The 25117-nt window shown below is 46.7% G+C and overlaps 1 protein-coding gene across 1 annotated transcript in view; it reads right to left on the bottom strand.

The window, feature by feature from the left end:
• Nucleotides 1-739: 739 nt before the first annotated feature.
• Nucleotides 740-25117, bottom strand: part of met (MET proto-oncogene, receptor tyrosine kinase) — a gene marked incomplete at both ends in the record, with an annotated part of 66609 nt that continues 42231 nt past the window's right edge. Inside the window, 11 exons of the mRNA XM_079223432.1 lie at nucleotides 740-1040; nucleotides 5577-5713; nucleotides 5833-5998; nucleotides 6800-6909; nucleotides 7049-7230; nucleotides 10399-10479; nucleotides 13691-13951; nucleotides 15489-15623; nucleotides 16639-16792; nucleotides 20335-20487; nucleotides 24861-25070. Coding sequence (XP_079079558.1) covers nucleotides 740-1040; nucleotides 5577-5713; nucleotides 5833-5998; nucleotides 6800-6909; nucleotides 7049-7230; nucleotides 10399-10479; nucleotides 13691-13951; nucleotides 15489-15623; nucleotides 16639-16792; nucleotides 20335-20487; nucleotides 24861-25070 — 1890 coding nt within the window. The remainder of the gene's footprint in view (nucleotides 1041-5576; nucleotides 5714-5832; nucleotides 5999-6799; nucleotides 6910-7048; nucleotides 7231-10398; nucleotides 10480-13690; nucleotides 13952-15488; nucleotides 15624-16638; nucleotides 16793-20334; nucleotides 20488-24860; nucleotides 25071-25117) is intronic.

The following is a 25117-nucleotide window of genomic DNA, read 5'->3' as shown; positions in this document are numbered from 1 at the left end:
CTCCAAACCTCCAAAAACATCCGTGTGTGCATGTTGACATGATTGGGACGTTTCAGATAAAAAATTAAAAATTAAAAAAAAGGACAAATAAAAGTTGCTTCTGAGCTTTCTCGCTCACGGCGATGCTGCCAGATGTGGGTTTATATGTTTTGGCCCCACAAGCACATCAAAAGGTAATTACACAAACATCCAGTGAACTGCACACAGGCAGCAGGTTTTTGGCTCACATCCCACCTCACACCTACGCTGCCCTCCCTCCTGTCACCAGCACCAACCATCCGCCTCCACGGCGCCCGAGGGCATCACAGCACAAAGCGCGGCGGCCATTTGTCAAACATTCTGCAAGACGCAGACGGCGGAGGAAGGAAGGAAAGAAAGAGGTCCGAGCCCACATCCGCGTGTCGAAGCCCCCCAGAACACGGATCCTCTCGTTTTTCGTGCGTCGCGTAATCCTCTTGAAATCGCGAGACGGCTGACCTCACGCTCCCCGGGGAGGAGGGCGGGGTCGAGGAAAGGTCAGGAGAGTCGATAAGGTCGGCCCTATTGTTCACGGCGGACCCGAGTCGTTTCAGCGCCGCTCGAGCGGGTCAAAGGTCAGACGATCTATGTACATTGGGCGAACAGTCGAAGCTCCGACAAAGCGTGTATTCCCTCAGCATACGGTGTCCAGTGTTTTGGCGAGTACACACAGCAGTCCTTCTTGGCCCATGAGTCTTTTCCCCACCTCCGCTCTGCACTCTCAGGTGCAGCAGTCCAGCTCCGCGCGGCAGAAGAAGGGGGAGTGGGTCGGCGGGGAGGGGGAGGTGGAGGGGACGGATGAGGAAGACGAGGAGGAGGAGGCGGTGCGGTTGGTGCGGCCGGTGGAGGCGAGGAGGGAGGGGTACGGGCTCATCTTCTCGATGTTGACGTAGGTGGTGTTGAGCAGGACGTAGTGCTCCCCGCTGAAGCTGGAGAAGATGGCGGAGATGCACGTCTCCAGCTCGGAGAAGGAGGGCCGCCGCTCCGGCTTCGGATGCCAGCACTCGATCATCACGGTGTAGCTGGAGGGAGGCGAAAGGAGTCGTGATTTAATATCAGCTTCTAGACTAGACAATTAGTAACTTCATAAAAAATGGAAACAGGTCCACAGATAAGCTAGAAATGAAAGGGTACATATATTCACATACTTTCTGTCTGAATGTACCTGTCTGTTTGTGGTTTTTCATGTACTAATACGTGGTCTGTAAAGTTTATATTTTACAGTTAGACTCCCACAAGCCCGTAGGGTTACAGAGATGTGTTTGTTAGTGAAATCCGACTTTATAAGGGCTCCTTTTTTAGGATTTAGTAAAACCTTACGGTCCGCCGTAGAAGTTGACGGAGCTGACGGAGTTTACATAAGTACTTAAACTTAACGGTTACTTCAATTATTTTTACAACCCATGTCTCTTCTAACAAGGGTTGTGGTATTGTAGGAATTTAAATGAAGGTAGCCCTTTAAGCCCTAACCCTAACCCTAGCCCATAATCCTATTGATTGTTTGAGTTGTGTTTAGAGGTTGTACATCGGGATTATATATTATTGTAGCCCGGATTTTTATGTTTAATTTGATACCTAACATGTTTGTTTTTTGGGGGGGGGGGATTTATACCATGATTTTTTCTTTGATTTTCCTGATATAAAAACAGGTTAAACAACGATGTGGTTCTGGAAATAAGTAAGGAAACGTAAAAAAAAAAAGTAAGAACCCCTCTTTGGAAAAAGCCAGAATAAGTCTGCTCTGATTGGTCCACATTTTTCCAGTATTCCACATCTGCGTCTTTTCTATTTATACTATTTCACTTGTGATGTGTTTTGACGTTTCTCTTTTCATTTCTTAAGAGTGTTTTTGTGGCAGCAGAAAGTTCTGTTTCTCCTCTTGTAGAGATTTTCCATGCAACAATAAATCACCATTTGAACCCCGGGAAAAAAAAACATAATGTTTTTAACTGTAGCGGAGGGGCTTCCTTCTGAAACGCTGCAATAGGTATTAATAGTTAATTTCACCACTCAGTAGTCCACAAACATGCTGTCAGTTATTCCTCCCTCTCAAGTGAAAAGCTCTTTATTATTTCAACGTGTTTCTAAGATAACTTTCACGCAGACAATCGATCAACACAACTCTTTCTGCCGTCTCTGATATTGCCGTTAGTATTTTGCTTTTCTTCCTCCCCCTCGACTTGGCAGAGCCACCGTCTCCATTGTTAAAGAGGAAGAAGAATGGCCCCATTACCACACGTCGGAGGCATCTGCCAGCGGCCGCTATCGCCAAGACGCCCCGTGAAGGATCGGGAGTGAAGGATTGCGGGAATGTTTGCCCCCCCGAAGTCTTGTTTAACTTACAGCTCGGGAACGTTGGGCCTCTGCCTCCCTCACCTGAACCTCCCCCTCCAATTCGCCCTCGCTCTACACTACAGGCAGGCAGTGGCCCTCGTGATGTTATCGGCACGCCATGAGATCACACTTGGCGTTGGCTTCCTTGGAGCGGGGGTCAGAGTTTAATGGACAGGTATTACTGATTGACGGTTGCACTTGTTTCAGCCACGTTGATAATCATTATTAATACCGTAAAAGTCGGGTTACACGCCGCTACTACCTTCGGTCAGTGTTCCCGTTTGCGCCCCGCTGTAGCCAGCTGTCTGATGATAATGAAAGTGTTATGAGGTGTGTGTGTGAGTATGGAGTCAGCAAAAGGAAGCGTAGACTCGGCTGTGATAACAGGCGTCAGGCAGGGGGGCATTTTATCGGCGGAAAAGAAAAGATGCAATTTTCTACAAAAGGTTGTGACTGAAGTTCAGTTCAGGAGAGATCTTGCCTGATGTGAACAGATCCAAAGAAAATAAAAAACAAAACCAACTCTGTTGATATAGATATCAAGAAAAAAAGGGAAATCCAATAAATAACTTTTATAAATAAACTTTTAACGTTTTTTTTTACTTATTTTTAATGTGCTGTACTGTAGCGTTGTATTGTGTGCCCTTCTCCTCAAATATAATGTTGTATTATGTATTTGATCCTGTAATGTTTGCTCTTGTTTTATGTTTGTATGGTCTGTCTAGGGACTACATGTGAATTAGCTGTAGCTAGCATCTGGTACAGAGCATCAAATGGTGTCATTTATCTTTTAACTGTACGTGGTCCCTTTTAAATAAAGATATATATATATATAAGTATATATAAAATCGACTCGTCTAAAAGAAAATGGCGATTGTTGTTACCTGAGGGGGGTCGCAAGAAAGTGAGCGGATGGCTAGCAAGCTAGCTATCTAACTAGCCATCCGTCCCCTAGTTAGCGAGCTAGCTTGCTAATTCCACCATGCTCTAATGCTACACTGGTGACAGAAAAATCTGGCGATAGCAATGTGAGAGAGTGGATGAAGCGTTACGTTTTTATATTGTATTGATTTCCTCTGCTCACTACTGTTACTACGATTTAGTCGTTACTCAATGAGCCATAAATCGGTTGCAAATGACAACGTTACGCATAAAGATGGCCGCCGCTCTAACCATCCAGCGACATTGATTTAAAGGAATGTCCCTTCTCCTCCTGTTTTATCTCTGTGCCGCCAGCATTGTTCTGTGTGACGGCTGAACCACCGCAGCAACGAAAAGAGGCAAAATAAAGTAACTGCTGTGACTTCTGTTTGACCCAAAGCTGTGACGAGACGTGACGCCCGACCGGCAGTGTTTCAGACCGCTGCTGCTGATGGATGATCTCAACCCCAGTGCTTTTTATTTATGACTCCAATTGCTTATTCTGCTCTTTCTTTCACCTCCACCGGTTCCCCGGCTGCCCTTTCCCGACTTCAGACTGTAGCTCTTTGCTCCTGATGTGTTTAAGTGCAGCTCCACAGAGTAAATCACTCACACTAAACGAGCCGTGGCACTCTGCTAGAGGAGGCGGATGGCAGGTGAGGACCAGTATGTATATATCAGGGGTCGCCAACCTTTTTTTTTGCCATCTGAGAGCTAATTTGACGAAATAAAAGTGACGAGAGCTGCTCATAGCAGCGAGTTGTACTTTGTCTTGCTGTCATGGCGCTTTAATAACGTGTTCAGCTGCCGCGGTCATCGCATCTATTACACATCACACCATCGGCAAAGGTTCTTTATCGGTTGTGCTAAACCTCTCAACCAACTCTGTTCGTAGACAAATACCTGCCGGAAAGTCCCATGAAAAGCTGCTGTGGACGTTCGTGAAGTGGCGCTCGATGTTACGCAAAAAACAAAAAAAACAAAGCTTCCCATTCCTCATGACAATGTTATATTTGTTGGCCTTTTATTGGGCTCCATTTTGTCGTCGCCATCTTTAATTATTTGAATTTGAAGTAAAAAAAATTCAACCGACGATACCAAATTTGGAATGTGAAGAAGTGACGTAGAAACGTTGTATATACGTCTCTGGTAACAGCAGAGACCTGTCAATCACCTTGTAGCCCCGCCCCTAAAGCGTCCCCTGCTTTATGGTCTGTTTGACTCTAAATGACCATAATTTACTAAATGAACATCATGCTGTATTGAAGAAGACCTGAAACTAGAGATTGAGACATAAACTCATGTTTACAATGTTTACTGAGGGAATACATCAAGAGAAGTAGAGTCATTTATATAGACTTCTATACAACCAGAGGAGTCACCCCCTGGTGGTCAGGAGAGAGAATGCAGCTTTAACACATGAAGCCTAGACTTCTATACAACCAGAGGAGTCTCCCCCTGGTGGTCAGGAGAGAGAATGCAGCTTTAACACATGAAGCATAAACTTCTATACAACCAGAGGAGTCTCCCCCTGGTGGTCAGGAGAGAGAATGCAGCTTTAACACATGAAGCATAGACTTCTATACAACCAGAGGAGTCGCCCCCTGGTGACCAGGAGAGAGAATGCAGCTTTAACACATGAAGCATAGACTTCTATACAACCAGAGGAGTCGCCCCCTGGTGGTCAGAAGGGAGAATGCAGCTTTAACACATGAAGCATATACTTCTATACAACCAGAGGAGTCGCCCCCTGGTGACCAGGAGAGAGAATGCAGCTTTAACACATGAAGCATAGACTTCTATACAACCAGAGGAGTCGCCCCCTGGTGACCAGGAGAGAGAATGCAGATTTAACACATGAAGCATAGACTTCTATACAACCAGAGGAGTCGCCCCCTGGTGACCAGGAGAGAGAATGCAGATTTAACACATGAAGCATAGACTTCTATACAACCAGAGGAGTCACCCCCTGGTGGTCAGGAGAGAGAATGCTTAAAGACGCTTCAGCCTTGGTTTCACTTGGTTTCACTCGGCAGAACCGGAGGTTGCCGTCTGGATGTAACACGGACTTGAAAGCCGTATAAGTCGTTAATTGACAGCTGATAATATTTTATGTATATAATTATTGTGTGTCATAAGTTGTTGGGGCATCTGTAAATTTCACTTGATGGAAGTTTTAAACAAAGTGACTTTGTGTGTATTTTTTGGATCTTTTGCAGAGCCACTTAGAAACGGGTAGCTACTCGTTGGAGCCCCCTGGAACACACATGAGTGTGTGTGTGTGTGTGTGTGTGTGCACTTACAGGGCGTCGGGGCAGAACTCGGGCTGCAGCAGCCTCCTCCCCTGCAGCAGGAACACGGTGATGTCGAAGGAGTTCACATCCGAGTACGGTGGAGCTCCGCGGGTCATCAGTTCCCACAGCAACACGCCAAAAGACCACTACCGGGAAGAACAAGAACATTTAACCCCCCTGTTATCCTTCTGCTATCGTCCTTCAAGCACACTTCTACATAGTTATTTACATCACGGTGCTTCTTGTTATTGCCAAGAGCCCTCACCACGTCTGACTTGCTGGTGAACTTGTGCGTCTGCAGACTCTCCAGAGCCATCCACTTGACGGGCAGCTTGACTCCACTCTTGTTGTGGACGCTGTAATATTCTTTGTCGTAAACGTCTCGAGCGAGGCCGAAGTCTGCCACCTTCACCGTGTAGCTCTCATCCAGCCTGTCGGGGGAAGGGAAGACATCTCTTTTTATCATACTGGGTTTTATTGTTTCGTTCGCATCTCCTCTGCAGCACTATGGGTTTTTTCTGCCCTCTTCTCTTCCGAGCTTTTTTGATGAAATATCTCAATTTTAAGCTTAGTTGTGGATGCTTTTTCTTTTCGCTTTATGGTTTATTTGACTCTAAATGACCATAATTTACTAAATGAACATCATGCTGTATTGAAGAAGACTTGAAACTAGAGATTGAGACATAAACTCATGTTTACAATGTTTACTGAGGGAATACATCAAGAGAAGTAGAGTCACTTATATAGACTTCTATACAACCAGAGGAGTCACCCCCTGGTGGTCAGGAGAGAGAATGCAGCTTTAACACATGAAGCATAGACTTCTATACAACCAGAGGAGTCGCTCCCTGGTGGTCAGTAGAGAGAATGCAGCTTTAACACATGAAGCATAGACTTCTATACAACCAGAGGAGTCACCCCCTGGTGGTCAGTAGAGAGAATGCAGCTTTAACACATGAAGCATAGACTTCTATACAACCAGAGGAGTCACCCCCTGGTGGTCAGTAGAGAGAATGCAGCTTTAACACATGAAGCATAGACTTCTATACAACCAGAGGAGTCACTCCCTGGGGGTCAGTAGAGAGAATGCAGCTTTAACACATGAATCATATACTCCTATACAACCAGAGGAGTCGCCCCCTGGTGGACAGTAGAGATAATACAGGTGTTAAGACACTTCCGCCTGTTCTATTGTATTCATACTATATATACACAGATAGATGTGAACTCACATGCAGTTCCTGGCAGCGAGGTCTCGGTGGACGAACTTCTTGCTGGCCAGATACTCCATCCCTCTGGCCACCTGCAGCCCGAAGCCCATCAGGTCCTTCACCGTTGGGTTCTGTTGGTAAAAACTACCATCAGAGACAAGCTGTACAATGTTCTCCACGGCACACATACACCTGTATCCATGTCTCAATATGCATTGCAAGAGCCTGTGAATAAACCACAACATGCACGCGTCCGTCTTCTGTACATACGTGTCCTTCATCGCGGATGAAGTTGCGCAGGTCGCCGTGCTTCATGTAGGGCAGAACCACCAGCGGCGAGCCTTCTGGCGGCAGGCAGATTCCCAGAAGAGAGAGCACGTTCGGGTGGCTGAAGTCCTTCATGATGATCCCCTCCTTCAGGAACTGGGACACCTCTTCCAGATCTGTGATGCCTTTCATGAGAAAATGTTAAAAAAAAAGAAAACATGAATAATTTGTAGACGAAGACACGACGATGGCGTATTAGGGTCATTGGTGGGGACATTTATTTTATACTACGGAGCCCGGGGAGAGGGGTAATATTCAGAGAAATAAATCTCATAATTCAAGCAATGTGGCTTTCTTTCTCGTACATTTTATCTTAGAGAAAATGAAAAAGAAATCTTGGAATTTGACACCCCTTCAACACTGTAATAATAATATAAAATGTACCTACAATGTCCCAAATAAACAGGAAGTAAAGGACAGAAGAGTTGGCGATGTGGGATACTATATTATGGAGTATACATGTCAAGACATGGAGCAACTCTGCTGCATGAAGGTCATTCCTTATTTACCTTCTGGGGGAAAAGGATGCTGATGATGGAAATCAAGCAAAAAAAGAAAAATACCCTCACCCGGACCTGACCCACGCCAAACTCCCATTTGCCAATTGCATCCCTGCCCCTGATGTCCCGCACTTTAGCCCCACTGACTCTGTAACCTGGTTAGAGATGGAAGCTCTTTCTGCCTGGAGAAACCAGCTGTGTGGCCTTCAACCCCCAAAGAGAGGACGTTTGATTTCACAGCCTCCATTTGAAAGTAAAAACATGACGTCATATCATCGACTAATCCTCCTGGAAATGCGTCTTTGGCTCTTTTACTTTCAACAAATCGCCTTCGCAATATGTATCAGGGTAAAAGAATCAAACTCAAGGTCTCAAATATGACAAAAGAATGCAAAAAGCCGCCCTGAGAAATCACTAAACTTAATAAAAAAGGTCCAAATCCCAGAGGACGAAACCCCGGCAGGCCGAGCTCATCCCATCCCTCTGAGCTTTCCTCCACATTACTCCGGCATCAATCTCCCCCGCTGCGACTGACAGGTTACACGATTAAGGGCGACCCTAATGCCGTCCTCACCGCGGGACGCTCGTTCATCTCCGCCGAAAAGGGACGAGATGAGATCCTTAATGCTATTGGAGCGCCGTGATATCATACAATAAATACGCATTATAAGCAGATGGAGGATGGAGAATAATTACGGCTGGATGTGAATATGTTTGGACAAGTGTGTGTGTGTGTGTGTGTGGACTGTGTGTGTGTGTGTGTGTGTGTGTGTGTGTGTGTGTGTGTGTGTGTGCTCTCAGGTCCCCATATAAGAAACGAAGGATAAAATGTCACTATAAAAGGGACGTCAGGAGCGTTTTGTTCACACACTGAGGAGCTAATACCGACAAAAAGTGACGCGCTATAATTCATTCATAACCCACGCTGTGTGTATGTGATCCACGGAATTGTGAGGTGACGTAGAAAGAGTCCCCATCGGGTGGAGGTCTGCTGGAAAAAAGAGAAGACCTCCACCCAGGAGACGGACGTCTGTGTTCTGAAACCAGAAGTCAACGTTGACTAATTATCATGTACTTAAATTACGAAACTTCCATAGTTCTAAACATAACTATGGAAGTTTCGTAATTTAACATGGACTTATTCGTTAACGTAACTTCCATACTGAAGTAATGCCGTTTGGCCGGCATGTTGCGCCGCTATGTTGCACCGCTATGTTGCGCCGCTATGTTGCACCGCTATGTTGCACCGCTATGTTGCACCGCTATGTTGCACCGCCATGTTGCGCCGCTATGTTGCACCGCTATGTTGCACCGCTATGTTGCGTCGCTTTGTTGCACCGCCATGTTGCGCCGCTATGTTGCACCGCTATGTTGCACCGCCATGGTGCACCGCTATGTTGCACCGCTATGTTGCACCGCCATGGTGCACCGCTATGTTGCACCGCTATGTTGCGCCGCTATGTTGCACCGCCATGTTGCGCCGCTATGTTGCACCGCTATGTTGCACCGCCATGTTGCACCGCTATGTTGCACCGCCATGTTGCACCGCCATGTTGCGCCGCTATGTTGCGCCGCTATGTTGCACCGCTATGTTGCACCGCTATGTTGCACCACTATGTTGCGCCGCTATGTTGCACCGCTATGTTGCGCCGCTATGTTGCACCGCTATGTTGCGTCGCTTTGTTGCGCCGCTATGTTGCACCGCTATGTTGCGTCGCTTTGTTGCGCCGCCATGTTGCGTCGCTTTGTTGCGCCGCTATGTTGCGTCGCTTTGTTGCGCCGCTATGTTGCGTTGCTTTGTTGCGCCGCTATGTTGCGTCGCTTTGTTGCGTCGCTTTGTTGCGCCTCCATGTTGCGCCGCCATGTTGCGCCTCCATGTTGCGCTGCCATGTTGCGCCTCCATGTTGCGCTGCCATGTTGCGCCTCCATGTTGCGCTGCCATGTTGCGCCTCCATGTTGCGCTGCCATGTTGCGCCTCCATGTTGCGCTGCCATGTTGCGCCTCCATGTTGCGCTGACGTTGCGCCGCCATGTTGCGCCGCCATGTTGCGCCTCCATGTTGCGCTGCCATGTTGCGCCTCCATGTTGCGCTGCCATGTTGCGCCTCCATGTTGCGCTGCCATGTTGCGCCGCCATGTTGCGCTGACGTTGCGCCGCCATGTTGCGCCTCCATGTTGCGCCGCCATGTTGCGCCTCCATGTTGCGCTGCCATGTTGCGCCTCCATGTTGCGCTGACGTTGCGCCGCCATGTTGCGCCTCCATGTTGCGCTGCCATGTTGCGCTGCCATGTTTCTACAGTAGCCCAGAGAGGACAAACTGAACACCGGCTCTAAAGCGAAGCCTTTAGCGCCTTCTTACGTTACCCGAGGGCCGCCGTAGTCCTCCGGCACGCTTGTGAAACTTGTGTAACGTGAGCTGCAGCGTGCAAATCTGGTTGTTCCTAAAGTAGTGTTATTATGGGATGGATGGAGGAGGGGTATTCAGTTGGTCGCCACCATATTGTACGCACTTACCTTTAAATTCAAACGTGTAATTCAATGTTTCTGGTACTCTTAGGCAAAAAGAACCCCGCCACACCCAAAACAACGTAACTGCAGGTATTCATGACATCAGAAACAATGCAACTTTATCGGCATTTTCCACTTCCAACCGTAAATGAAAGCTGCAACGCTCTTTGCTTGGTAAAAAGATGCACAAAGTGATAAATGGGGGTAAAAAAGGGGTAAACTCTTCTTGTGCCAGTTGAGGGAAAACGTGTAACTTTGCTTATTTCTGAGGCGGGGCTCGTACTTACGGTTCAGGGACTTGACGGCACAGTGCTGCTTCTCCCCGTCCGGCTCCAGCAGCGTTCCGTGGAAGACGCAGCCGAAGTGACCTGCAGGTTACAACACGACGAGTCAATCTCAATCAGTCAGCTGTGAACTCAGCAGCCCGTGTGTTCAGGCCTGCACAGGCCTTCCTTATGAATCAACCCACACGGATAATGAAGCCTCCCTGACCCATGAGGTCATTCAGGTGAACAATGGCCGCCGGGCTCAGTTTGTACTTTTGATGTGAACCAACGATTTCTTGTTATTAACGCGGGGGAGCCATTGCTAGGAATTTCTTCCTCGGGGTGTCACATGACATCAATCTGGATATAAATGATGATCAATGATCCAATATCATCGATACACATCGTCATATTTAAGATACGCCTTTATTTTGAAATTCCCCTGGCACAGTCTCCCTCCTACTGCGCCCAGTAATAAAACTGTATTTTAAATTAGGCAAATTAATTCTCTGATATTGTTGGCCGGCCCCGGGAGCTCCGGATTGCATGAGTTATGACAAAGCTTAGTTTTCCCCCACATGTTTCATCAAAGTCAGAAATAATGTTGAAAAATACTTTTTCCTTGGACAAAATGTTAGTTAAAACCATTTCTGGTATTGTGACTTTGATATAACTTGCGATTTACACCCCAAAGAACCCCGAGGCTCGAGCAGAAACACCTCCCTACGCGCTCCTTGTACAAGCGAACGCACTCGTCTGAATAAACTAAAATGAGATTGTGATCGCGGCCCGTTGCTTAATGTGCTCGTCGTGATGGATGAGCGAGGAAGACTGTGAAGCGGTAACAGCTGCGTGACAACATCCCAACAAGAGAACGCCTTCACGACCGTTTTTCGCTGGGATGTTGCGCAAGACTTTAATTCCATCTTGGCTTGTTGGAGCCCTTTTAAAAAAACACATAAAAACAGCGTTCATACACACTTTGACCAATGGATTTCCATGACTTTAAACCAAATTTTCCATGTTGTAAAATCTGGGTGTAAACAGTAAAAAGTGAGTAAATGTAGTATTTAAACTAACAATGAGAACACAAAGCATACAGTAAACCTTAAATGACTCAAATGAATGAGACAATAGTTTGATTAAAAGAATAAACATTTATATAGATGCCTGCTTATATTTTGAGTCTCTTTTAAAAGCATATTCATTATTTCAAACTCAGCGTAAATGAACGACATGAACACATGAATATAACACATTTACATGACTTTTACTAAACTTGGGGGATTTCATTTTTTTCAAGGACTTTTCCAGGCCTGAAATAACCATTTTAAACCTCCATGACTCTTCCAGGTTCTCCATGAGCGTAAGAACCCTGAACAGATGCATTTCATGACAAAGCCTCTACGATAGAGCCAGTTGACTCCGTGATCACAGAATTATTTTCCAGAAATCAGATGATAATCCATCTCTAGAGGCATCAAAGTGACGTCATGTTGTGCTTGCAGCTTTTCTTTTATGCAAGGAAACATATATTTTTCCAAACAGCTCATTCCGGTTCTCTTAAGTTGCCGCCGCCCCCTCAGTAACCCAGTATGGAGCTGCATCCATTAATGCCCCACGCAGGCGAGCCGGTGCCCAACCCCCCGGACTTTTGGGGCATTTTATTGAATTATATCTCTTAAGACGTGAGGTTTCACCCCAGACTGGGAATAAAATGAGCGCGGCGTTCTCCCATCACGTCCCCGTTAAAAGTCTGAAGGGGTCGGATTACGACTCCCAACAATGGAGGCTGGGAATACTAGCTGTGAACAAATCATCCTACACCGTGGCCCCGAAAGCCAGGCTCTTTTCTTCGGGGGATAATTCGGCCCTCCGGGGGCCGGGGGGGCCTTGGAGGGTCTTTCACCTCTTGATGTTGAATTCGATCCGTGGCTCTGACTCGCCGACTTAAGTGCGAGCTGATTTCTGTGTCTAGCGCTCCAAGCTCGTGGTTTCCATGAAGCAGTCAATTAAGCTGCATGTGGGCGACGCTCTCTTTGCAGCTTCACATACGGCTCGCTTTTAATCTCGCTGGATGTCGCCGTCCCTCCACAGGAGAGGTTTGCAGAGGAATTATGGTTTTGGTTATTATTTCTCCTTTTTGCACTAAAGTGCCCATGCAAGGCGCTGGATGCTAAATGCACTTTTACCTAGGAGGGGTGGAAATGAAGATAAGAGTCTAAAGTCGTGGGTTGATAAACATTTACATTACATATGGATGCAATTTAGAATTTTATTAAAGTGACAAATATGTAAAGTTTACTCGCTGATTGGAGTAATAATTATTTCTAAGCAGTTCAGGACACTTAGTCCCACTGTGTAATTTTCAAAAAAACACCTTTCTTTCATAACAGATTTAGGAACAAACATGGTGGCCATAAGAGCTTTGATTGATTATGAGCTGCTACATGCAGCGCGTGTATATCTGTGTTTATATTACTAGTATTATTGTTTTCAGGCACGCACTGTTGATCACTTTTACTGTCCGTTATTCTTCATGATGATGCTCATCCAAAGCTTTAAAGCTCGCCCTGAGTGATGTGAGTAATGATCGGTTCTGACTCCATTTAAAGTCTTTGACTCAGCGGTTCTTATCGACCTTTTCAACTCAATACACGTCGGCCTCGCTGTTTTATTTTTGCACGTTAGCAGCCAGTAGCTCTTATGCATTTTACATCTTCCTTTTTTAAAAGACAATATAGACACACTACTAGAAACAGTTCTTAAAATCTCATTCGTCTCAAAAAAACTCGTTCAAAGAGTTTTAAGAATGGAAGCGAAAACGATATGAATGGTGTCCATAAAACATTTGATTCGGAGCTAAAAACTAATTTAAAAACGGGAAAAAACGCCAAAATACAAAGAACGCTCCCTTTAGGAAAATCTGAAATAACTTTTAAACGAACTATTGTGGATCGTAAATGAGGACAAATTGACAGACGTCATGTGAGTAACTCATGACAACTCAAAACAGAATCAAACTCATTTGTCTCTCGACTGTTGACTTATTCTTGTTCTTGTCCATATTCTTTCCAAAATAAGCTCCCATGGTTTTGCACCAGAAAGAGGCGGGGCTTATAGCCCCTCTAGCTAAACCCACCATGAACTGTTCACCACACTGTGGCTAATAATTAAGGAATGGGAATTTCCCCCTGTTGAGCTCTATTTACCTGAAATATGCTACCAAAAATAACTGAAAACATAAGAGAGAGACCCAGTGATATGTAGCACTTAAATATTTTAGCAGTGCAGTAAGTATTTGTGTGCCGACCTCTGCCGATGACCTGGTTGAGGTGCAGCAGCAGCTGCTCCCGGGCGATCACCACGTGCTGCACCTCCAGCAGCAGGTCCGGGTGCAGGCAGGCCGGGTCGATGTGGACCGGCACCGTGAGCAGGGGCGACACCAGCTCGCCCTCCGGCCCCAGACTCAGCCCGCCGCCCAGCCGCCGCAGCCTGGGGGACAGCAGCTCCCCGTTGCCCCCGTAGATGGGAGGGGCGCCCCGGCACGTCTCGGGCCTGTCGGTGCCCTGATCTGGTGGAAGCAACGGGGTCAAAGGTCAGCGCCGGTATCAACGGTGTGCTACAGGATCGGGAGAAGCACGGCGACAAACGGCAGAGGGAAGTCGAGACGGAAAGAACACCAAAGTCTCAGGTTCCTCTCCTCTGCTGCCGTTAGTGGACGAAAGCAAAGGCAAGGAAGCTCAAAATATCAAACACCTTTTCCAAAGAAGGGCAGGCGGACATAATAGAGATCTCAGGTACAACGTCATACATTTACAACCGACGCTCCCCGGGGACAAGCATTAGTTCATCAGTAAGTCTATCTACTCAGATTTTAAGCCTTTCAAGGCACTTTTTTTAAACACTAGAAAATTGCTTTCCCCATCATCCTCAGGATCATAATACATGGAGCCCCTCCTCCTCCTCCTCCTCCTCCTCCTCCTCCTCCTCCTCCTCCTCCTCCTCACGCCCGCAGGACTCAGCTTCAGAAACCCAAACCACAGGTGACTCCTAAGATCACATCAAAGTTTGGGAAGACCGGCCCGTTGGTCGGTTTACGGTTTATTACCAAAAGGTTACTTGTGATCGTGCTGCTGGAGTTTTAGACCGAAACGTTAGTATGATTAATGAGTCGTTACCGCGGCGACCCGGGGTTCAAATCCCACCACGACCCGACGCTGCATGTCGTCTCTCTCTAATGAAAGGGATTAAGTCCTTTTTTATTTAACAATAAAGCAACTTTGAGGATGTTTTTTGTTCTGAACATTTTAGAGATGTCAAGAAAAGAGTTCATAACTTATCTGTGTCACACAAACAGTTAAACTTTAGTTAGTATGGAGCCTCAAATATGACACCTCCAACTTAGTTATTATTGTTTTTTAGATATTCATATAAAATGTAAACTTAAAAAAAAGTTTTATGATTTAAAAAAATATATATTATCTTTAAATCAACTTAAAAGAACCGTAAACTAAAAATTGTTTAAAAGTTTAAAAACTAAAATAAATAAATAAATAAAACTTCAAAACTTCAAAGAACCTTAAACCAAAAATTGTTTAAAATTTAAAAAAATATTAAAATAAAATAAAAATAACATGTCAACTTAAAAAACTTAACAAAACCCTGAAACGTAAAAAAGCTCCAAAAGGTTTTATGATTAAAAAAAATATATATATATTATTATTTTTAAATCAACCTGAACTAAAAAAATTTACATTTTTTTTAAAACTAAAATAAATAAATAAAACTTTAAAACTTAAAAGAACCTTAAACCAAAAAAATATAATTTAAAAACATAAAATTAAAAAATTAAACTTAAACTTAAAACTGAAATAACTTTAAAAACTTGAATAACTTAAAATAAAAAGTATAACTTAATTAAAGCTCATTGTGAGTGTGGGCTCTATGCTACACGTGGATAACACAAGTAACGTCCTCAAGCCTGCGGTTGTTAGCTCAGAGCATGTGCTGCTAGCATAGCGCTCAGCGCCGCAGGAGGTAAGCAGGTAGGTGAGGGGGCGGGGCAAGAAGAAGTCAGGTGTGAAGGGGGAGGGGCTTATCTGGCGTACCCTCCATCAGGGTGGTTCTGTAGTCCACCGACTCGTGGGAGACCATCTCGGTGGTCGGGCTGACGCTCCTCGCGTTCGCCAGCCGGTCCAGATGCTGGATGTGACCGCGGCCATCGTACCACACCTCGGACAGATCTAGAGGAGAGGGAGGAAGAGAGGGAGAGAGAAGGAAGGAAGGAAGGAAGGAAGGAGAGAAAGAGGGGAGAGGAAGCAAGCAAGGAGAAGGAGAGGTGAGAGAGAAGAGAGGATGAGATAGAAGATAGAAGGGAGAGATAAGATAATTACTCAGAAAGTTCCACCAGGGCGCCACACACACACACACACACACACACACACACACACACACACACACACACACACACACACACCCAGCGGATATGCATGCACACTGACTCCATGAATGAAAACATTTGAACACGCAGGCTTCCGTAGGGCGATGTCGTTTTGGAGGCCAACCAGGAAATTAGCAACGAAAAACAACAATGGGATTTTGTTAAAATCTCTTAACCTTTTCACACCTTTTATTTCAAGTATCCAATCAAATACCCACTGACTTCCAAATGAGTGATTTCATGACTTGTGTTAATATAGATTTAAAGTCACAACGACTTTGGCTCAAAAGCAAATCCCTTGCATTTCATTGGGCCGCTACAAAGTGAAAACAAATCTCTCCATATCATATAAAACAATCCACAAATGTGTGGTTTTATATCTTATGTTATATACAATGATTTTTCTGTGCTGAGTGAGTCATCCAGAAAGGGTTTTCCTGTTCTCACGTAACCTGTGAACTCCGATAGCGTTCATTTCAGCCCTGAACCTCACTGTGTCGTGTTTTAAAGTTAAAACCATACTGAGTTTCCTGTGAAGACGGGATTTTGGACGAGCATAAATTGACACATTGTTGCCCAAAAAGGCGCAAATAAAGTAACTTTTGGAGGACATCGTTGGGATAATTGAGACATTTTTGAAAACGTAACTTTCATTCCACTGGGACTTTAAAATCGTTCCTTTTTTGCGTCCTCGACCTCACCGGCCTCGACCTGACTGGAGAGTCTCACCAACACAATATTTCCAAAGCATATGACGGTACCAAAGGGCTGTGAACTGGGCGCCTCAGATGAAAGCCAGAACCTCTCCGCGCTCCTACCGTCGATGTGCTTGTTCCTCCTCCACATGAGCAGCGTTCCCAGCAGCAGCAGCAGCAGGCTGACGCACACGCAGCCCACGATGAGGCCGGTGTAGTCCGGCTCCTGGGCCAGCGTCACCTTGCCCAGGTGCCGGATGGAGTCCGCCTGGCGCCACTGAGAGGAGGGGAAGAGGATTTTAACCACACTGATCATTATTATTGATCAACCCTCCGGTCCATACGGAGGTCAACGGTCAGCGACTGAAGATCTGGGTAAAGATTCAGTGAGCAAGTTTGAATCCCAGCTCAGTATGTACAGTAACACATACACAGTCATTTAAAAGGCATTTAGATATATGGTACACACACACACACACACACACATGCACACACACACACACACACACACACACACACACACACACACAGTCTGGTGCCACAGTCTGGAGGCAGATTACATCAGTGATATTGCTTCTGCTATTATTAGGTTTAGTGGAAATGAGGTTTCTACTGCTGCCTGCTGCTGCAGATGGGATGGTGTGTGTGTGTGTGTGTGTGTGTGTGTGTGTGTGTGTGTGTGTGTGTCTGGAGCTAAGGGATATTGGCTGACCATCCCCTGAGATACAGGCTTTTCCTCTGAAGGGCGGTTCACAAGTCAGCAGCGATGAGGCTGATAGCGTCCGGGTCTGGAGAGCGGTGACCGCTGGACGATATCTTTGAGGGATCGCAGCATCTCAAATTAGTTTGATCAGAAAAGTTGGACGTGAAACTCCTAAAACCCACCGGGATGTTTAGAGGCTGTTTGTTGCAAACAAGGACGCTAAAACTGCAAGTTGCATTTGGGAATCGGCGATGCGGAAGCGTCTTAAAACCTGCATTCTCTCTAATGCCCATAAAGGGGCGACTCTTCTGGTTGTATAGAAGTCGATGCTTCATGTGTTAAAGCTGCATTCTCTCTCCTGGCCACCAGGGGGCAACTCCTCTGGTTGTATAGAAGTCTATGCTTCATGTGTTAAAGCTGCATTCTCTCTCCTGGCCACCAGGGGGCAACTCCTCTGGTTGTATAGAAGTCTATGCTTTATGTCTTAAAGCTGCATTCTCTCTCCTGACCACCAGGGGGCGACTCCTCTGGTTGTATAGAAGTCTATGCTTCATGTCTTAAAGCTGCATTCTCTCTCCTGACCACCAGGGGCAACTCCTCTGGTTGTATAGAAGTCTATGCTTCATGTGTTAAAGCTGCATTCTCTCTCCTGACCACCAGGGGGTGACTCCTTTGGTTGTATAGAAGTCTATATAAATGACTCTACTTCTCTCTTGATGTATTCCCTCAGTAAACATTGTAAACATGAGTTTATGTCTCAATCTCTAGTTTCAAGTCTTCTTCAATATAGCATGATGTTCATTTAGTAAATTATGGTCATTTAGAGTCAAACAGACCATAAAGCAGGGGACGCTTTAGGGCGGGGCTACAAGGTGATTGACAGGTCGACACCAGAGACGTATACTACGTCTCTACGTCAGACAACGGCCATAATTCAAGATGTCTGCGTCCACTTCCAAACATCCGTGCTTGTTTTTTACGGTCACGGTGACACATTTGGGGGCGTGGCTTTAGGCACAAAGCCACGCCCCCAAATGTAGTCCTGAAGGGACTGGCTAAGCTAAAAAGGTTGTCAAGAGTGGTTCATCTTGTATAAATCCAGTGGTCTCTTGCTCGTACAACCCCGCCTTCGAGATGACGGACACGTTTCCCAGAGAGAGTCCCAGGTGCTAAACGTCTGTCCCGTCTAAACCCTCGTTAATAAAGGGCCGGCCGAGCGGTGGGGGTCGGGCGACATTTCTGTACTGTACGCCTCGTGAATTATAGTCAAGTGACAAGACAGCTGGTTGCTGAGCTCCTTTCACTCAACACAGCGAGTAATAAATCCTCCTGAGCTGGTTCCTTCCCTTCATACGGGACGTCAGGACTCCAGGGTTATTGAGGTTTGCTGTAAACGATCCGGAGCGCTGGAGGAATGTGCTGTTTTCAATAAAAACACGTTTCCCAGAACGCAGAACGAACAGTAACGTCTGTCTGTACTTCCTGTTTTATTATTGTCCAACACTTACAATAAGACCTGAAGCGGTTATTCATTCATAAGTTAAATTATATATATACTTGCACATCCATACTGTGTGTTTGCTCTTCCTCCTCAGAATACGAGGCTGGGATTCGACGCCATACCTTTTATTGCTAGAATTCCTCCTGTGAGCCTGCTAATGCAAACAGTGGGTTTCATATGAAAGCATTATGAAGGCTTTATGGATCTCTCGTCTCGGAGCAGATGTTGGACACACAGCATTTCGTTTGGACATCAAAGGTTCGCAAATCTTTATCGGCTCACAGGAATATTAGCGCTCGTAGAACGAGGGTTTAGGGTAAAACAAAAAAATATATATATACCGTAAAAGTCGGGTTACGAGCCCCTACCTTCGGTCAGTATCCCCGTTAGCTCCCCGCTGTAGCCAGCTGGGGCTCCTGCTAGTGCTCCGCTTCTTCCCCGCTAACTTCCGCTAGCTCCCCGACACCTGACTCGAGCAGAGGGGACGCGGCCAGTAGTAGCAGCAGCAGCGGGGAGCTAGCAGCAGCACTAGCAGCAACGCTAGCTAGCGCTGCTCCTAGCTTGCTACAGCGGGGACACTGACCGCAGGTAGGAGCAGCTTGTAACCCGACTTTTACGGTAGATATTACATTGAAGCTTTCACAGTTTATAACTAACACTAAGGCAATTCCTTTTTTGTATTACAAGTTTTCTTAATATGTATGTTTAAATATGCAAATGAGGCATTCTCTTTTTTAAATTTGTGCTAATTTTGATACTTTTCCAGAACGGAAATCTGAACGTTTGGATGAAGTCAGGTTTGAAGTTATTGTTTCATTTTGTTGATAGATATAAGGTAAAAGTTTTCACTGAGGGAATTTGGGATATGTTATCAAAAGCCATAAAAACTAAAATCACACTGCATAAAATGTTTTTGCATGTAGTGTCTCACTTATAAAAGCTATAAATGCTATAAATTAATTCCACTAGTTTTCAGCGCCGTTGCCGTTTGTTTTCAGGATTTTTTTCTAAAACCGGTGTGCTGCCGTGAAGAAGTGAACGCTGTCCATGAAACGACTGAAACGTGCAAATGAGAAACATCAGAATGATCTCAACATGTTGGTGTTTCTTCCGAGAGGTTTTAAAGGAGAACTCAGTTGGAGTGATGCAGACTCACGGCGGGAAAAAGTTCAAACGGCGATTCATTAATTCACTTTTTTTACGGCTCGTTCTGCCGCTGGAAGAGAAACCTGTTGTGCTTCAACGAGATAATGAGCTAACACTGACGTCTAATTAAATTAATCTGAGCATCAACAAAGAACACACCCTGACACATGTCTATTGATATTGATATGAGCAAAGAGTGTGTGTAAATGCATGTGTGTGTGTGTATGTGTGTATGTGTGTGTGTGTATGTGTGTGTGTGTGTGTGTGTGTGCAGGTGTGTGAATCTAGAACAGCTTTTAATGCGTATGTTTGAGTATGTTAATGTGTCTACATATCTGTTTGGAGATTTGTGACAAAGTGTAAAAGTTAATCTGAAGAGAAAAAAACAATAAAAACAATAAAAAATCAATTTAATAAAACAGACCGATGCAAAGTTCAAAAAGCTTCTCGTGTCTCGGCGTTGTCTCACCTCCACCTGCAGCTCCTTGGCGGTGGCGGCCTGCAGCTCGGTGGGGACGGTGCACTCCAGAGTGTTTCCGATCAGAGTCAGACTCTCACAGCTGTGGTTGGAGACCGTCAGGACCTGACACTTCATCATCGCCACCCTGTCCATGTGGTGACCCTGCAGGGGGGGAAGGGGGGGGGATAGAGAGAGAGGTCAAGCCACTGTTGTCAAGGTCAAAGGTCGGCTGGTGGACGTAGTGAACGTAGTCACCATGACGTCTCCCATTGGTTCACGGACTACAGTTTTGAAGTCTTGAGTTTGGCCGACGCCATCTTCCTTGTTTTAGAGACTTTATATAGACTTCTATACAACCAGAGGAGTCGCCCCTGGTGGTCAGGAGAGAGAATGCAGCTTTAACACATGAAGCATAGACTTCTATACAACCAGAGGAGTCGCCCCCTGATGGTCAGCAGAGAGAATGCAGCTTTACCACATGAAGCATAGACTTCTATACAACCAGAGGAGTCACCCCCTGATGGTCAGCAGAGAGAATGCAGCTTTACCACATGAAGCATAGACTTCTATTCAACCAGAGGAGTTGCCCCTGGTGGTCAGTAGAGAGAGAATGCAGCTTTAACACATGAAGCATAGACTTCTATACAACCAGAGGAGTCACCCCCTGATGGTCAGTAAAGAGAATGCAGCTTTACCACATGAAGCATAGACTTCTATACAACCAGAGGAGTCACCTCTGGTGGTCAGTAGACAGAATGCAGCTTTAACACATGAAGCATATACTTCTATACAACCAGAGGAGTTGCCCCCTGGTGGTCAGTAGAGAGAATGCAGCTTTACCACATGAAGCATAGACTTCTATACAACCAGAGGAGTCACCTCTGGTGGTCAGTAGACAGAATGCAGCTTTAACACATGAAGCATAGACTTCTATACAACCAGAGGAGTCACCCCCTGATGGTCAGTAGAGAGAATGCAGCTTTACCACATGAAGCATAGACTTCTATACAACCAGAGGAGTCACCTCTGGTGGTCAGTAGACAGAATGCAGCTTTAACACATGAAGCATATACTTCTATACAACCAGAGGAGTTGCCCCCTGAAGGTCAGTAGAGAGAATGCAGCTTTAAGGAACTTCAGCATTGGTTTCACTTCTCAGACCCGGACGTTGTCCGCAGATGGAACAAACTAAATATTTCATTTCAAAATAAGTTGGCATCACTGAGATACACCACAGTGAACATCTTTCTTCTGCTGGCAGGTAAAGGTGTGTTCACTGCCTGCAGGAACAATCAGGAGCAAGGAGCGCCCAGACAACTCCCCCATGTAGAGTACTGGGTAGAAACGAGCCGTCAATCAGGGAATACTGGGACACACAATGGGAACAGAATGAGAGCAGCTGGAGGGGAAGCTCTCTGTTATTGGCCAGCTTATGTAGAACTCTATGTATAACTCTTTGTAGAACACTCAATGTGATACCGAGGCCTCTATATGACCTACATAAGCAAGAGAGAAGTCTGGCTATTTCTAACCAGAACCAGGACTGTCAGACACCTGCTGCAGTCAAGTTAAAATAAAAGATGTCAAAACGTTGACTCTGGTGTAAATCAATCACAGGCCACTGCAGTGTGTTCGCTGCAATTTACAGACCTCCATCACCGGAGTCCCAAAACATTCACACTCTTCAAAAGGTTCCTGGTGCAGCTTTTAAAACTATTTATAGGGCTCTTTAAAAAGAGGGTTGACAAAATAATATGAGTTTTATGGCGCGAAGCCACGCTTTAGTAGCGACGTCGTAACGTATTAGAGGTTTGGGAACCGGGTGCCGGCTCCTCTGAGTTCAGGGGAGAGTTGGTGGTGAAAGCAGGAGACTCAGCGGCTCGGTGAAGGCGACAACAAACCTCTGATGTCCGACACTGGACGCTGACAGCGAACACCTCACGTGAGAACAACGCGGCCTGAGCCGAGTCTTTTACTGACTCCCTTGTTTTTACGTTCCCGCTCACGTTTTTATCATTCCTCTGATGCCATGTCTCTCTCTCTCTCTCTCTCTCTCTCTCTCTCTCTCTCTCTCTCTCGTATAAACACACTTGTTTGAGTGCAGTAGAAGGCAATAAAGAGAATGATCACATTCCTTGCGTGACAGCTTGGGATTTTCCAATTTGACACAGAGTGGAGGCTCGCACCTGTTCCTGCTCTCTCTTTCTCCCCCTTTCCTTTTCACTCTCTTTCTCCCCCCATCTCTCTCCCCCATTGCCCCCTCTCTCTCTCTCAAACACACACACACACACACACACACACACGCTGCAGCGCAACACAGACCACTAATTAACTTGCTTGCAATTACACACACTGACACACAATGAGACACACACTGACACACAATGAGACACACACTGAGACACACACACATACACACACTGAGACACACACACAGACACACACAGACACACACTGAGACACACACAGACACACACTGAGACACACACTGAGACACACACAGACACACACTGAGACACACACTGAGACACACACAGACACACACTGAGACACACACAGACACACACTGAGACACACACTGAGACACACACAGACACACACTGAGACACACACACAGACACACACAGACACACACTGAGACACACACTGAGACACACACAGACACACACTGAGACACACACAGACACACACAGACACACACTGAGACACACTGAGACACACACAGACACACACTGAGACACACACTGAGACACACACAGACACACACAGACACACACATACACACACTGAGACACACACTGAGACACACTGAGACACACACTGAGACACACACAGACACACACTGAGACACACACTGAGACACACTGAGACACACACTGAGACACACACTGAGACACACTGAGACACACACTGAGACACACACTGAGACACACACAGACACACACTGAGACACACACTGAGACACACTGAGACACACACTGAGACACACACAGACACACACTGCGTAACAAGACCATCCTTCATGCAGATCTTCGTCAGCAATGGAAGCTAGAGGCGGGCCCTGTGATATGGAAGCTAGAGGCGGGCCCTGTGATATGGAAGCAGGAGGCGGGACCTGTGATGTGGAAGCGGGAGGCGGGACCTGTGATGTGGAAGCTAGAGGCGGGACCTGTGATGTGGAAGCTAGAGGCGGGCCTGTGATATGGAAGCGGGAGGCGGGCCCTGTGATATGGAAGCTAGAGGCGGGCCTGTGATATGGAAGCGGGAGGCGGGCCCTGTGATATGGAAGCTAGAGGCGGGCCCTGTGATGTGGAAGCTAGAGGCGGGCCCTGTGATATGGAAGCTAAAGGGCGTGCCCTGTGATATGGAAGCTAGAGGCGGGCCCTGTGATATGGAAGCGGGAGGCGGGCCCTGTGATATGGAAGCTAGAGGCGGGCCCTGTGATGTGGAAGCTAGAGGCGGGCCCTGTGATATGGAAGCGGGAGGCGGGACCTGTGATGTGGAAGCGGGAGGCGGGACCTGTGATGTGGAAGCTAGAGGCGGGCCCTGTGATATGGAAGCTAGAGGCGGGCCCTGTGATGTGGAAGCTAGAGGCGGGCCCTGTGATGTGGAAGCGGGAGGCGGGACCTGTGATATGGAAGCAGGAGGCGGGCCCTGTGATATGGAAGCGGGAGGCGGGACCTGTGATGTGGAAGTGGGAGGCGGGCCCTGTGATGTGGAAGCTAGAGGCGGGCCCTGTGATGTGGAAGCGGGAGGCGGGCCCTGTGATATGGAAGTGGGAGGCGGGCCCTGTGATATGGAAGCGGGAGGCGGGCCCTGTGATATGGAGTCTGGTTCTCTTAACGCGCTGCCCGGTGCCGAGCTGTCAGTCAGAGACGAATATTCCTTCATTTGTCTTTTATTAGCAGACGTTTTTTGGGGGGTTGAGTCATCAGAAGGCGCTAAGAGGAGCTCAGCGCTCGCCCTTTACCGGGCAGAAGGTTACCAATGGTGTTAAATGTGGCCTGTTTCGGGGCGATGCCCGGTAATACCCCTTCCTCCTCCGGTTAGAAAGCTAGACGGGTTTGTCTGGGATGAAGGCGGATAGAGGTTGGATTTAGCCGCGCGGCCAAGGTCATGTCTGGGAAAAGAGATTCCCTGCTCGAGGTTCAGCACAGCTGCCACAAGCCGCCGAGCTGCAGTCAACAAAAAGAAAGAAAGAGAAGGATAGAAATATGTTTTTCATTGTGTTGCTCAAAACATCCTCGGGGGGGTCGTGGTGGCTTGTTTGAAAAGCGGCATTAATATGTCAAAAGCTTTGACCTCGGGCCGGCAGAACAATGCAAGTCAACGGAGAGAATACATGGAGAGGTGTAGGGGCGGGGTGTAAACGATGGGAAACAGACTCCACTTCCTGTTTTTCTTTCAGTATTGTTTCCTCCCCGATTTGACCCGGACCTTGGAAGTCGCCGTGCATGTGAATGCGTGCACCGGGAGGCAAAGGGAACTTAGCGAAGCGTCCATGGAGAACCGAGAACCGAGCCTTTTTCTGTTACCTTGAGCTCCACGATGCTCTTGTTGTCCTTGGAGGTGAGCTTGGGTCCCTGGAACTGGGGGTCCTCCACGTAGATCAGATCCCACTGATCCGTGGAGTAGCCGTCCAGGACAAAGGCCACCTTGGTGACCACGGGCGGCTGCAGGGCCAGCTTGGCCAGAGACGGCGTGGTGCACTGGATGGACGTCCGGTTCTCGCCGTACACGCAGCTCTAGAGCGAGGAAGAAAAACTGTTAACAGCGTATTAAAACCTTTTGA

The sequence above is a fragment of the Taurulus bubalis genome (genome assembly GCF_910589615.1).
Source record: "Taurulus bubalis genome assembly, chromosome: 9".
Classification (NCBI taxonomy): Eukaryota; Metazoa; Chordata; class Actinopteri; order Perciformes; family Cottidae; genus Taurulus; species Taurulus bubalis.
The sequence above is the reverse complement of the archived record's forward strand: the minus strand, read 5'-3'. Positions and strand labels throughout refer to the sequence as shown.